The following is a 14,806-nucleotide window of genomic DNA, read 5'->3' as shown; positions in this document are numbered from 1 at the left end:
AGTGACTGCTGTTTGTTTTTAGGATGTTATCTGGTTTCTCATGTACATTTTTCGTGATTATGACTATTCTGGATAAAGAATGTTTTGAGCAGAGGTGGATTCAAGCCCCCCTCCCTTCATTTTTTTAAGGAAAAGAAAAGAAAAATATATTCAAATTGAAGTGCGAGAGTATATTCAAATTGAAGTGCGAGAGTGTAATTTCCGGCCATCTAGAGATGCCCTAATCATAAATTTTCTTACCTCAGCCCCAACCATGGTGGGGCTGAGGTGGGTGGTTCTTCGGTCTGTGAAAGTCCCTGATCCCTGCTTCACCTCCCTTTCGAATTCCTGGATCTGCCACTGTTGATTTTTATTATATAATTATTTTTGCGCTTATTTATAATGCGTCTATTGCAATTTTCACTTTATTCTCTCAAACAGTCCGAAGAACGTTCAGAGTGCGCTACCTCACAGGGGGATTCGCCCCCCCCCCCTTGACCCCGCCGGGGTCATACGTAATTCGCATAACGGCTCCCCCACTTTCAAAATCCTGGCTACGTCCCTGTCTCACGTACCTGGTATTTCACAATGTCTTCCATGAAAACCCGGAGAACACTGACACATAATTACAGTAGATAAAATGTCAATACAAGTTCCTCCGTTCTGGCAAGGAGATCGCTCACATAAAGTTGTCGGTTCTGCAAAATAATAATTTTGAATTAATTAATTTTGAAGTCTTGTAATAAATCTAAAAATATATATTTTAAAACGTTCAATGTGTTTATCTCTTTTTTTAAATACTTTTTATGTATCATTTTGTGTCTTATAACGTGCAATTTTTCACATATCGTTTTTGTTCAATGTAACGTTAATGTGTTCAATGGGAATATAGATAGAGGTGCTTGACACCTGTTCACCCCTTCCTCCTTTTCGCTGTTTTTCATGTCTTGTTATACTGTTACTTTTTCTCGTTATGTGCATTCGCAGTGATGAAGCTTAATATATGTAAAAAATATAAACAATCCGTTTGAGGGAAAAAAATTACAAGTATTTTTTAATTAGTAGTCTTTAAAATCAAATTAAATAAACATTTGAAACCCTTAAATTGTCATAGTTTCCGGAGGCTTGACCTCCTGGACCACTTCCGAGAAATTTTGAGCGACGCACGAACACGCCTACAAACGCTCTAGTCGGGAATATTGGCCCCTACACCAGGGACATCTGACTCACCGTCGGACAAAACCTGACGTCATCTCTGATACGCATCGTGGCAGTGATGGTTGCATTCCACTCAATATTAAGATCATCATTTGGATGTTTTGGAAGTTTTTTCCCCTTTGTGAGTTCATCACTCTTTTATTTGTCAATTCTGTACATTCTTCAATAATACAGTATGCATCATTCACAAACTGTAAATTGTATGAAATATAAAAACATGAACATTTGCTGTACCTGATTGCGGATCCGTGCACGATAGCCCGCAGCCGTTAAAGCAGCATTTCTGGTCACCAGTACAATTAACATCGTGCCGACAAGTTTCCTCGCATGTTCCAATATCAGAGAACGAAGTTTCTGGACAAAATCCATTTTTTTCTTCAGGCCCTGAAATGTATTACCGTAAATTTGCATCTGCCTTCTCATAGTGTATCGGAAGAGGGCGCTTCAATACACTTACATATTCTAAATTTGTCTAATAAATTTTATTATTCATTTAATTGCATTTTATTGTATTTTAATAATAACTTTTTAAAGTTCATTGTCAAACAAAATTAGAGCACCACTGTAATGTACTCACTGGATGCTTCTAACTTAATGGATTCATTTAAATTTAATGCTTGATTTTTAAAATTTATTTTCCTTTTTAGGATACCGTGCGTTGACAGGCACGCCAAGTACAGTGTGTTGACCAATGGCTGGTAGCACCCTGTCCGATAAGTGTAATTTATACTAATTCTGCAGTATACCCATGCTCCTATCAGAAGCCTAATTTTTGTAATAATAGGTTACTTTATAACTTTACGGAATTTAAGATTATATTTTTTTGAAAATAAACCTAAGTTATAATACGAAAAATGGGGCACTGGTCTTAGATAAATAAAGTAGGTGAACAAACAAAGAATTTGGAAAAACTAATAAAACATTTTTTTTAATATACTGTTGTTAGCATTTGCCGATTTCACAGGACTTTTGGCCTTGTAAATTTGTCACCCTTCAAACTAAATTCATCCATTGTCAATTCGGCCTGTCTGCCCGGGACCGAATCATTTAAGAATTTTGAATATATTGGAATAACAATACTATTTAAAAAACAAGCAGATGTATGACAATACTATTTAAAAAACATACAGCAGACCGGGCAGCACCGATTCGGGATGTACACGGGATTGGTACACGCAGGTTTCGGGCACGAATCGGTGTCACATGTTATCACACCATCTTTACACTCACACATCTGCTGACAGATGTCATTAAAAAAGGTTTTTCCATTATATAACATCTCTTCACCATCATAGCAGGCACCGACAGGTACTAAGTGTAGATATAAAAAAATGTATCGTAATATTTAGCCGTTGATATGGTGGGGGTGGTAGTAGTAGTAGTAGTAGTAGTAGTGGTGGTGGTAGTGGTAGTAGTGGTGGTAGTAGTGGTAGTGGTAGTAGTAGTGGTGGTGGTGGTAGTGGTAGCAGACGTAGTAGTTACTGTAGCAGTAGAACCCCTCTAGTGATAGAGTCTTGTATGCATATGGGAATTATATATTGTGTACTCACCTACAGTTTGGCAATCCGATCCTGTGTAGTGCCGCGGGCAAAGACACTCATAGTGATCATTCGTCTTTGAACACAACCCACCATTCATGCACGGAGATGAAAAACAAGGATCTTAAGAAAAGCAAGTAGCAAAAAAAAAAATAAAAATATTAATACACAATTTTGCTTAATTTTGCTATATCTTAAAATGAGTTCTATGAAACTACAGCCAAACCTCACGCAGTGGCGTATCTAGGAGGGCCCCCTGAAAAAGCTCCTCACCCAAGTCTTCCCCTCCCTATTGACAAAGTTCGAAGCAAAAAAATCACGCTTAATTAGTATTAATCACCTTATTTTTCCCTAACGCTCCCTCACTTATTCATTGAGCCCTCCACTTTCGCACCCCCACCATCAGCGCCCCCACCATCAGCGCCCCCACCATTTCAAGTAGAGACGCCACTGAAAGTACGATACATCCACTTGACAGAATATTACAAATGATTGTATAGTTTAATAGCCTAAGAAAAAATAATGTGAAGTTTCTTATAAAATGAAATATATCATTAGTAAGACAAAGTTGAGATTGTCAGAAAAATAAAAACACAGGTAGCACTTCATAGACTAAAGCCGGGCATAGTGGCGGATCTAGGGGGTGAATAGGGTGGCTAGCCTCTCCCCACCCCCCTTCGGTGACCGTAAAAAAAATGGTCATTCGTCTTGTGTGTGTGCTTCTCCTGTATACATGTTACATAGTAGACTACTCTCGTAAAGCATACACTTTCTATTTTAGGCTTAACTTTTTTTCAGATGTCATCCAAGAGCGTCTAGCCGTCTACTCATTCCAAACAAATCTCAGTTGGAAGTGGCGGCCCTCCCAAAACCCATGATCAATGGGGAACAGTGGAACACGTCCCCAAATATTTTAAGGCGGTGGGAGGTTGGTCTCCTCACTTTTCGTCCGCAATGTAATAATTTCGTAAGTCAAGAAGATGCCAGGAAATTGTTGAAATAACTGCATAAATGACCCAGGTTTTAACGAAAGTGTGCTGTACAACATGGTGGGTGTGGACTCACGGAATGTCCCCCTCACCTTTCGAAACAGATCTGTGCCCTTGCCAAAAACAACCCCCCACTCCGCCGCGCTTGTGCTTCGCAAATCGCATTATTCACCCCATTGCTAAATCCTAGAGCACTGGAACACTATGAAGAATTATTAAATACACAAGGTGCTTTCGCTAGTCTAAGCTGGCTTCATCAGGTGTAGTGAAGCGGTACAGATACGAGGTCATTTTCAAGTAAACATGTCTCAAATTTTTGAATATTGTTATAGGTAGGCCATATGTATCAGTATACTGTACTTCAGTAATTAGTAATTTTCTCACTCAAAATATAATAATAATAATAATAATAATAATAATAATAATAAGGATAATAATAATAATAATAATAAGAGGTAGTTAGGTAGTTCACTTCGGGTAGTTACACACGTAAATACAGGTCTGTACACAGGGGTTTTCTTTCGATGGTGGGTAGGAAGAAGAAGAATGCTCACTTCGGGTAGTTACACAAACACAGGTCTGTAGACAGGGTTTTTTCGATGGTGGGTGGATATTCCGGCGGGGTCCAGGGGTACAGCGAAGCCCTAAGAAGCTTATGCGAAATAACAATTTTTGAGGATCTTATTTAATGGTTTTCTGAAACATAAAATTTTAGTGTGCGTCCGCACCTCTGACCCCTCCCCCTGCCTAAAGGCCTGAAATAGCAGGTTAATGATTGATACTTAAATTATAATAATACACGACTCGTTCAGAAATCGTTTGTTTGCTCACAGCAAAATTGGTAGATTTTAGGACCCACACAAACCGTGACGAAGCATTTGTATTGTTCATTTCAGGTCGTTACACACATATACAAGTTTAAAATAATATATTTGTCACAGGCCATGACGAATATTTACTGAGTAATTCAACTTCAGACTTTAGTAACAAAAGTAATGCTGAATAATAAAAATAATAATAATAATACATTTTTATTAACAATATACTTTTGAGCGTCATCTTTTACATAGTGATGCGGCATGCTTTTGTTCACATTTTGTATTGTAACTGTCACGTACGTCAGCAATTGTCAAGTAACTTCAACGTCACAACAGTAATTGGTAAACCCTGAATGAGTTTTATAACTGGTGAGATAACGATATTTGATACTGCAGACATACTGCTGCTATCCCTATCTGCGACCATTAAGCTTTCCAGCTTACTCCACTATGTTTGCATAAGTACAGTTCAGGGGCGGATCCAAAATGTTTTTGCCGGGGGGCACAATATGGCATCCAGACGAAGGCGAAGGCCCGAAAAAATATAATTCAGGGGTTTCAAAGGTTTATTTTAATCGATTTTAGTTTATTAAAATGTAGATAATACAAATAAATTTCTTTTCTCTCTGACGAATTGTGGTTTTTTTCCGACGAATTGTTGTTTTTTCCCCCCGACAGTGGGGGTGCGGGAGTGGAAGCTCTCTCCACTGGCGCACCCCTGGGAAAAAGCACCAATTTTAGAACAGACATATTTAATCATGGATACCTGTTATGGATGGGCCATAAATACCGTCTTAGTTTTCCGTCTTTTGGCCTTTTATTGACATCCTGACTTTGTGAAATCGTTGGACTAGATCGGCGTCGGGGATATAGTGCTGTGTTCGTCGTCAATCGTTAGAAAATACAAAATTAGTGGTAAAATAACCGAGCACCACTTTCACCCACTGCTGGATCCACCAATGAACTTATTGGTGCACTTTTTCTCTCTCTTTCCTCCTTTCTTCTTACTATTTTTTTAAATTATCAATTTGCTTTTATTTCTTACATTATTATATTACATTGTCCTTGTTATTAATTTACTTTTATGTATATTTTCGTTGTGTGAAATAAAATATATATAAAACAAAATAAATTAAATTAACCATACCTGAGCATATAAACTCAGTACAGCTCCATCCAGAGTCAAGACAAGTACTGAAAAAAAATAAACACGCATTTAAGCTCTGTTCACACTAACAAATGTGACAAATTTGTGATTACATTCAAATATAAAGCTGCATAGCGAGGTGGTTACGGGCCCCAGTGCTAGATAATTGGCGGGCCCTAAAACAGCGGTGGCGTAAAAAAATTGCCGACGAGGGGTCCGACATGTCCGATGGAGAGGTCCGAACCAAGGGGCAGACTAAGCCTCAGTCGAGGGCCGGGAATAAAAAAAAATCCCTGTTAGGATTCATGGGAGAGTTCTTATGGCTTTAATTACGTCCTAAATGTGCTTTCAGATCACAAAATTAGGGATTGGCAATCAAAATAAAGTTATTTGGATAGGAAAATTATTATTTAAAATAAAAATTAATCCGACGACTTAGTCGTTAGTCGGACGACAGGGGTCCAGGCCCGTCCGAGTGCCCCCGCTGGCGCCTCCACTGCCCTAAAAGGCACCGCACCTGATCGTCCCCAGAGAGAGCGAGGGGGGTGGGGGCCTTTGTGTGGTCTACTTAGGCGAAACTCTTGCTCATACAATCTACATTTTTTTAAACAGACGCCATTGTACCGTGCAGAAATATATACCGTACTGTACAAAACAAATACGGTATTCAAGGAATTGAGGACAAAATATATTTTTTTTCAAATAGGGTCTATTGGGCATTTCGTGAGTCTGATAAAGTGCAGCATTGACAACAATAGAACAATCATAGACCTAATTGCAGTGAGGTAATTCTAAAACATTCATGAAGTATGATGACCTGACGTAATTAAAAAACGTGCACAATATAGTTGAATCAACTTTAAAATATCAAACACGTGCGTGCCGACATTTCAAATGCTTTAGAAATATGTTTCAAAAGTATTTAGTGCATAGTGTTACCTGAATGAAAGAAAATAGCATTGAATGTATTCAACAGGTACAAAGCTGCTCATGACTTTTTTTTTTTAAAGTTAACTTAGGATATGCACTGAGTTTAAGTACAAATAACATGAATGTCACTCCAAAATTGACAAGGTCATTTTATTCCACGTTTCGCTTTTATTTTTTAAAACTTGCATACTTTTCCATACCTACGCCACTGCAAATACAGGCAGTTACCGTACTCGCGCGAATAAGCGCCCCATTTGAATAAACGCCCCTCTCGAATAACCGCCCCTTCTAACGTGAAAATTTCCTTAAGCGCCCCGTTTGAATAAGCGCCCCTTCTAATTTGAATAAGATTTTTTTTTAGTAAGTCAATAATCCAATCAATCCTGTGGTTGTTGGCATGAGTTGAGCTGTTAGAGTGGAAACACATTCTTCTTAGGTCAATATCAAAATAAGGATATTTCTCTTGGACAGATGAGAGCTCCGATCCCTGGACAGACTGTATATTTCCAACTTCAATCTTTTTACATATTTGTCTATGTCTAGTCCTACTCCTCTTTTTCTTTTTTCGACCTTAAGCACATTCTCATCTGAGTTTTCAAGAAAAATACAATGATCCTGACATCCTGCTAATCTCAATCGGCCGATGGCCAACAAGCTAACCACTACTCCACCACTAATTGCATCTGCTATTTTGTTGTTATGTACGGTAAATATTCATGCATTCTTGTTGTGAGCCATGTTCTCTGGAAGTGGTGGTGGTGGTGGTGGTGGTGGTGGTGGTGGGTACTTTTTATTGTTTTCTGCGTAAATTGCACGCTTCTATTTGTTACACGCAAACCGCGGAGAACGCTATCTTGTTATAAGATCTTTGCTTGTCACATACAACTTGATAATGTGGACATAGTAAAAGTATCTGGTGATTTCATGAATGCGCTGATGATTATGATAATAATGATAATAGTGACAACTATAATACTGTAATAATAATAATAATTATTATTATTATTATAATTATACAGTAAAAATAATAACAATAATGATGATAATGATAATAATAGGCCTAATAATAATAATAATAATAATAATATTAATAATAATATTAATAATAATAATAGTAATAATAATAATAGTAGTAATAATAAAAATGTTGTTGATGAAGGTAGTAGTATACATGTATAATCATTAAAAATACTTGAAATTACTAAACAAAATGTTAATGTTTCTGTTTAACCATAGAGAAAATAGAACACTATTATTTCTCTATGGTTTAACAATAAATTTACAATTAAAGTACACTACTGTTAAGGGCCGCATTCGGGACCAAACAATGTGTCCCCTAGGTGTGTCCCTGAATATGACTACCCTTTAGGCCTATTTACTTTTTTCGGGCAGTCATTCAATATTCTTCACATTTTGTTTTAATTGACTTAAGAACAATAGAATTAAATTAAAGCCTGGTTTCGACGTAAGAAGGCAGATTTACTTACGACTACGTCGTTTTATCGTAACAAAATGCGATTTGACAGGAAACCGATTGCGACTGGTGCGTTGTGAAATCGACGTAACGTTATAAGGTTAAATCGTCGCAAAGCAATGTTGGACAGGAAACCGTCGTATTGAATTTTCATGCGATACGTCGATTTTCCACGATTTGACAGGAAACCGCGATTCAGTGACTTATGCTTGAGTGATCACGCTTTTTATAAGAACCAGAGCAATTTTGCCGAGGCTAAGTGTTCTCATTTTTCGGCCAATTTAAATCAAGCTCAAAATGTATAGACAAATATTATTTCACAGCAAATATACTGTACTGTATTACAAAGGATATCATCATTGTCACACCTACTGTGCCTATGTAAAAATAAGACTAAAATATTTTTTCTAGATTAAAAAAAAGAACATAATTATCGCATTTGAAATTTTACCTAAATTTTTCTTATTTTTGAAAGCAATTTCAGCAGTCACATGAGTGTTCTTAAAACCCGGGGTTGTAAAATGTATCAGTTACACACAAATAGGCCTACATGCCAGTGGATTAGTAGCACTAGCTCAGCAGCACTGTTTGATTATGGTAATGACGACAATGATGGTATAATAATATAATACTGTAACAAATTAGTTGGTCGTTGCGAAATTTCAATGAGAAGAGTAGTAAAAATGAAATTAACAAATTTTATAACAAACCAAGGGGGCCATTTATACAGCAGGAGTGAGGACCGTTTTATATCTATTTTGTCAATTAGGGCTAAAGTTTACCACCAATCCAACTTTCCCGCGTACCGATTTTTTTTTTGTCCTAATCTTTCCCTCAAAATAGATTGGGTGACAAGCACCTCGAGGCCGTGGCCAATTAATTCAGTTTCCCAGAATTAAAATGTATGAAACACGAATGTTCAGGGAATGTTCGAAGCATCATTATTTTGTGAAACAAAATTAATTTTACAAACATCAAATAGGCCTTTTTGTATTTTAATAATGTAGGCCTAACTTCTTTACAATAATCCATGTTGAGTTAATGTTGTCGTCGTATCGCAAGAAAAATTCAACTCAACGTAACAGTCGCAAGCGCTCGTTTTGGACTCTGGATGGAGTTCAACGTCGTAAGTTCAACTTTCGTAAGCGGCTGAAAATTGCTTGTTTATCTGCGGCCCAACACGATCAACGCAAACGTCGTTGAAGTCGGCATTATTTCAACTTTGCGTAAGAGTCGTAAGAATCGTAAGAAACGTATGAAACGTAAGAAATTCTGACCTTTACGTCGACAGGAAACCAGGCTTAAGGGTATCGGCTGTGACTCATTCCCATGTCTACGACAAGTCGACTATGGAATATCCTGTCTCCTTCCATTAAAAACTTCAAATCTGCTGTCATACCACGGTCAGACAGTATAAGGCAAGCCTTAAAACCTGTCCGTTCAACTCATTTCATTTTAATCATTTTATCCTTTAATAACATGAATTTACTTTGGTCTTTGATTCATGAAAGCATACTCTGTTGGTTTTGGTTGGGGTGGGCTGTACTCAGGGACGTATCCAGGGGGGAGCTGTGGGAGCCTCGGTTCCCACCCTTTCTACACAGTGTTAAAATTTTAAAGCTTATTCTTGAGCCAATACAAATTCTTTCCTGGGATCACTCAAAATGAATACTTCTAAACATGTAAATATGCATCAGTACACGTTATACATAGGCCTAATAGAACACATAGGCCTAAGCGTGATTAAAAAAAATCTTAAATCTATAAATCTCAGGCCAGGTCTTTTAAAATAGAAATGCGATACTGTGGTTCAATTTCGTTTTTATCCTTTTGCAAGTTTCTTTTAATGTTTGTTTAATAATACTACTACTAATAGTAATAATGATAATAATAACAATGATGACGATGACGAGAGTAATAACTGATAATAATATTAATAGCAATGAAAAGTGAAGAAAATTGTGCTAAATGCGAAAAAAGAAGTTGTGATTTGTTGTTCATACTATAGTATATATAGTTAAAGCTTAGTAAGCTATTTAGGCCCAAGTTATGGATATTTAGTAGATCCCTGATAAAAGATCATGAGAAACTTGTTGGCGTTTCATTTTGACTATAATGGTAATGTGATGATGATGAATTTTACTATGTAAAAGTGTCATTTCCGGCCATCTCGAGAGGTACCATTTCCTCAAATTTTCTCACCTCAGCCCCAGCCATGGTGGGGCTGAGGTGGTTGTGAAATCACGTTTTTGAAGTAGGCCTATGTAAAGTACATACTCAAAGACAATGTTTTTAAGCTTTGTTTTCTATGGTATACACACACATTAATAAGATCTCTATGGTTGTCAAAAATCCCTGATAAAAGATCATGATAATTTTTTTTGGCACATCATTTTGACTAATGGTGATGTGATGATGATGAATTTTACTAAAAGTGTCATTTCTGGCCATCTAGAGGTACTATTTCCTCAAATGTTCCTACCTCAGCTCTAACCATTGTGGGGCTGAGGTGGGTGTCGACTCACAAAATGCCCTCCCCCTCCACCTATCAAAACAGGTCTGTGCCCTTCCCTGGGTATGACATTGAACTCCATCGAATCGGCTCCTGATGTATGTCTTAGTGACTGCTGTTTGTTTTTAGGATGTGATCTGGTTTTTCATGTCCATTTTTCGTGATTATGAATATTCTGGCAGTGGATAAAGAATGTTTTGAGCAGAGGTGAGGTGGAGTTAAGGCCCCCCCCCCCTATATTTTTTAAGGAAAAATAAAGAAGAAAAATATATTCAAATTGAGAGTGTAATTTCCGGCCATCTAGAGATGCCCTAGTAATAAATTTTCTTACCTCAGCCCCAATAATGGTGGGGCTGAGGTGGGTGGTTCCTCGGTTTGTGAAAGTCCCTCACTGGTTTTATAATGCGTCTATTGCAATTTTCAATTTATCCTCTCAAACAGTCCTAAGAACGTTCAGAGTGCGCTACTTCACAGGGGGATTCGCCTCCTTGACCCCGCCGGGGTCCTACGTAATTTGCATAACGGCTCCCCCCCCCCCTTTCAAAATCCTGGCTACGTCCCTGCCCTGGCTGTACTTCAACATTAATTACAGTTGAGAGTAGTTAGCGCTTTGTAACTGCAAAGAATAAGCGCTATAGAAGTACTAAGGAACAAGGTGGCCAATGACGTCGAACGATATTGTAACTTGAGCTATATGTCACTGCGCCACTTAACTTCTTCTCACGGAAGTTTTATTGCTTTAAAAGGGTTGGCAACTGTTTGATGGCCAACAGAGAAAAAAAATAATGTCACCTTAGTACTAACTTCAAGCTTTTTGTTTAGGTGAAAATCACATTATTCTTATGGTACTAGCTCCAAAGCTCTTTTTATCTTATTTTTTCAAGTCGCTCTAAATGGCAATAATACACAAAAGTTCAATGATGCGAATCGCCTGTACAGTACTGTACTTTGGAATTCATGAGGACCAATTATCGCACCGTTATTGTGCTGGATATCATATTAGCGTGGTGTGGTAGGTGACTTCCTAGCCGCCGTAAAGAGGCGCTTATGTAGTACCTTCATGTTCATACGAATTCGTTCATACTATTCCACAAGACAGGGGAGGGGTTGAAATGAACCATAGCATCGGGGTAACCCCCCCCGCCCCCCCCCCCCCCTCTCCAACACACTTTTCGGAAGACGCAATGAGTTCTTTAACGTGCAAATTAACCAAATGTGTATACTGGACCTCCATTTTATCCGAGAAAAATTGGTTCTACCAACCGAAATTTGGGACAAATATAAAAAGGAAAGAATCCATACAATCAAACAGCTAAAAAAAAAGTAAAGTAATTATGCTGTTACTATATACTGCTAGCCCCAGTAGAATAAGACAAGCAAAATAGAATGATTTTTTGACACTTGATTTCAATAGAATTTGACCATCTGACTATTGAGGCAGGTCACATTGGAATTAGCCAAACCTATGCTTAGCTGTGTGTATGTTTGTTTTCATCGATTGACCTTGATACGAGCATGAATTATGTTCTTAGTTCTGCAGCATACCCTTTAGAAAATTTCCGTTACCTTGACCTCTTTGATTATTATGTACCATTCCACTAAATTTTATGATGATCCGTTCATTAGTTTTTGCGTAATCTTGCGCTAGACAGCAGTGAATACATAACCTCCGTTGGCGGAGGTAATAATAAGTAATCAACTATGCTTTCAACCATCTTATTTCAAGCACACTTATGCATCTCATTTTGTATGAAAATCAATTAAATTAAAATAACATAATTTGTAACTAATGTGCCTCCGAGTGTTCAGGAAGTTCCGTGGTAGTGCCGGACGTAATAGAGGCCCATCACACTATAAATAAAACATTATCTTATCAGAGGTCTTACCATGTATTGCAGTCATTTTCTATTTCTTGGCCATGATAATACTCATTTCTCAATTCATCGTAACAAACAGCTGGAGCGTATTGAGCTTCAACGTCAATTGCTGAAAAAATATTATATCACAATTATGTCTATCTTTGCTTTTTATAATGCAATAAACTGTACAAGGTAATAATATTACCATCGACACCACCATCATAAGCACTCCACCACCATCATCATCATCATGTTAATCACCATCGTCAGGAGCACTCACCATTATCATCATAATCATCATAATCTTCATCACCATTATATCTTCATCAATGTTAAAGTGAGAAAACTTTGGAGATCTTACATATAGCAAGGAGGTTAACCTCCTTGCATATACATAAAGAATAATAAATGGTATAAACCAATCAGAATCAAGTTATCAATACAATTAGTTGATTGGACCACAAAATATATGTTCAGTGACAAGTTAATGGGCGAATTAATTACAATTAAACCATGATAACATGTCGGCAAAATGATTATGTAAGCGATAGTTTATTGGCGGTGCCATTGAACCAGCTAAAATTGCTAAGACTTACGGTATTTAACTACAGTAAACAATAACAGGAAATAATAAGGTCCTATATAATTAAAACAATTGTGGAATAGAAAATAAATAGCAGAAATATAAGCTATATGTATGCGTTTAAATTATATAACGCATGATATCATGTTGACTATTAAATACAGTTTAGAAATCAATGAATATAATAAAATGTACATAAGTAGAAATAATATATAGCATATATTGTTAGATACTGTATTCATAGAGAAATATTGCGTATGAAGGGATAATCACATGTAGAGCCTAAGTCCTTATTTAGACCCTTACTGTAATGTGAGTTTTTAACCGGATTATCCATTTCATTTCTGCGTTACGTCGTTCTTGTGTGGATTTAAAATTGCAACCTATTATTATAGCCCTAAAATCATTGATGGTGTGATTAGGTGAAATAAAATGTACACTTACTGGGCAGTTGAGTTTGTGTCTTATAGATGATTTGTGGTTGTTCATTCTAGATCTGAAAATTAGACCAGTTTCGCCAACATAGTTTCCCTCGTTGCATTTGTTGCAGTATATGAGGTATATAATATTGGGCGAGTTACAATTCAGTACTGGTGGCCGGATTGTTATTTGTGTTCCTGGTGGAGTAAATGAGCTGTCAGTATTGATGATGTTGCATAATTGACATCTAGAGCTGTTACATTGTGTGTTGCCATGTATTGGTTTAGTGGAGGGGAGTTTAGATGAGGTTAAAGTGGACTTTAAATAAGGGGGTTGCCTACGTGCTAGTAAAGGGGGCTGTAAAATAATTCTTTAATCGATGGGTCTTCTTGGAGGGAGAGGAAGTCTCTTTTAATTCTCTTAGACAGTTGCAGGATGCTGGGGCTATAGTCAAATACCATAGGTAGCCGATCATTGTTAAATTTAGGTCTATATGTGAGAAGATCAGTGCGAGACTTATCTGAGGCTTTTTTAATCTGAGTTTTTATTACATTTAATGGGTAGATACTTGACATGAACTTGCCAGTGAGAAGAGATACCGGGTATGTGTTTGTTATAGTCAGATGGACATGAGCAGATTCGTTTGAGACGCAGGCATTGACTGTAAATGAGCGATCGTTTAAGACTCATAGGGTGTGAGCTTCTGTAGTCGAGGTATCGATTGTTGTCTGTGGGTTTCATGTGTACTGATGTGGTGATGTTACCATTATCTAAATTTATAGATACGTCTAAGAATGGTAAATTGGACTTAGAATGATCCATGGTGAACTTAATGCTCGAATGATACGAATTGCAGTGATTAGAAAATTCTCTAAGACTATCTAAACCGTGCTCCCAAAATAAAAAATATATCATCCATTAGTAACTACAATAATATGATGGTTTTAATTCAAAACTCGATAACATCATGTTTTCGAGATTAGCCATAAAAATGATGGCATAGCTGGGTGCCATCTTTGTTCCCATAGCAGTACCATTTTTTTGCCTATAATGGCATCCATTAAATTCAAAATGATTATGGGTCAACTAAATGTATTGATAACTTGATTCTGATTGGTTTATACCATTTATTATTCTTTATGTATATGTAAGATCTCCAAAGTTTTCTTACTTTAACGTTGAGGAAGATAGCAGGAGCTATCGAAATATCCGTTTGATTTTGTTATAGCTTAATAAATTTGTGTTCCGCATGTCAACTTTCAATGATTGTACACCGTATTTTCATTGCTTTTGCATTTTGTTTCACTTGGAGCATACATGCAAACCCAATCTTATATAT

At 37.1% G+C, this 14,806-nt stretch overlaps 1 protein-coding gene across 1 annotated transcript in view; it reads right to left on the bottom strand.

The window, feature by feature from the left end:
- The window catches only part of LOC117120120 (neurogenic locus notch homolog protein 1-like), a gene marked incomplete at its 3' end in the record, with an annotated part of 70,849 nt that overhangs the window by 37,809 nt on the left and 18,234 nt on the right, over positions 1-14,806 (bottom strand). The window contains 4 exon segments of the mRNA XM_033265131.1: positions 555-677; positions 1,432-1,581; positions 2,326-2,508; positions 2,748-2,858. Of these exon segments, the coding sequence (XP_033121022.1) occupies positions 555-677; positions 1,432-1,581; positions 2,326-2,508; positions 2,748-2,858 (567 nt within the window).

The sequence above is a fragment of the Anneissia japonica genome, unplaced genomic scaffold (assembly GCF_011630105.1).
Source record: "Anneissia japonica isolate Jap-2015-1 unplaced genomic scaffold, ASM1163010v1 scaffold401_len1656234_cov178, whole genome shotgun sequence".
Classification (NCBI taxonomy): Eukaryota; Metazoa; Echinodermata; class Crinoidea; order Comatulida; family Comatulidae; genus Anneissia; species Anneissia japonica.
The sequence above is the reverse complement of the archived record's forward strand: the minus strand, read 5'-3'. Positions and strand labels throughout refer to the sequence as shown.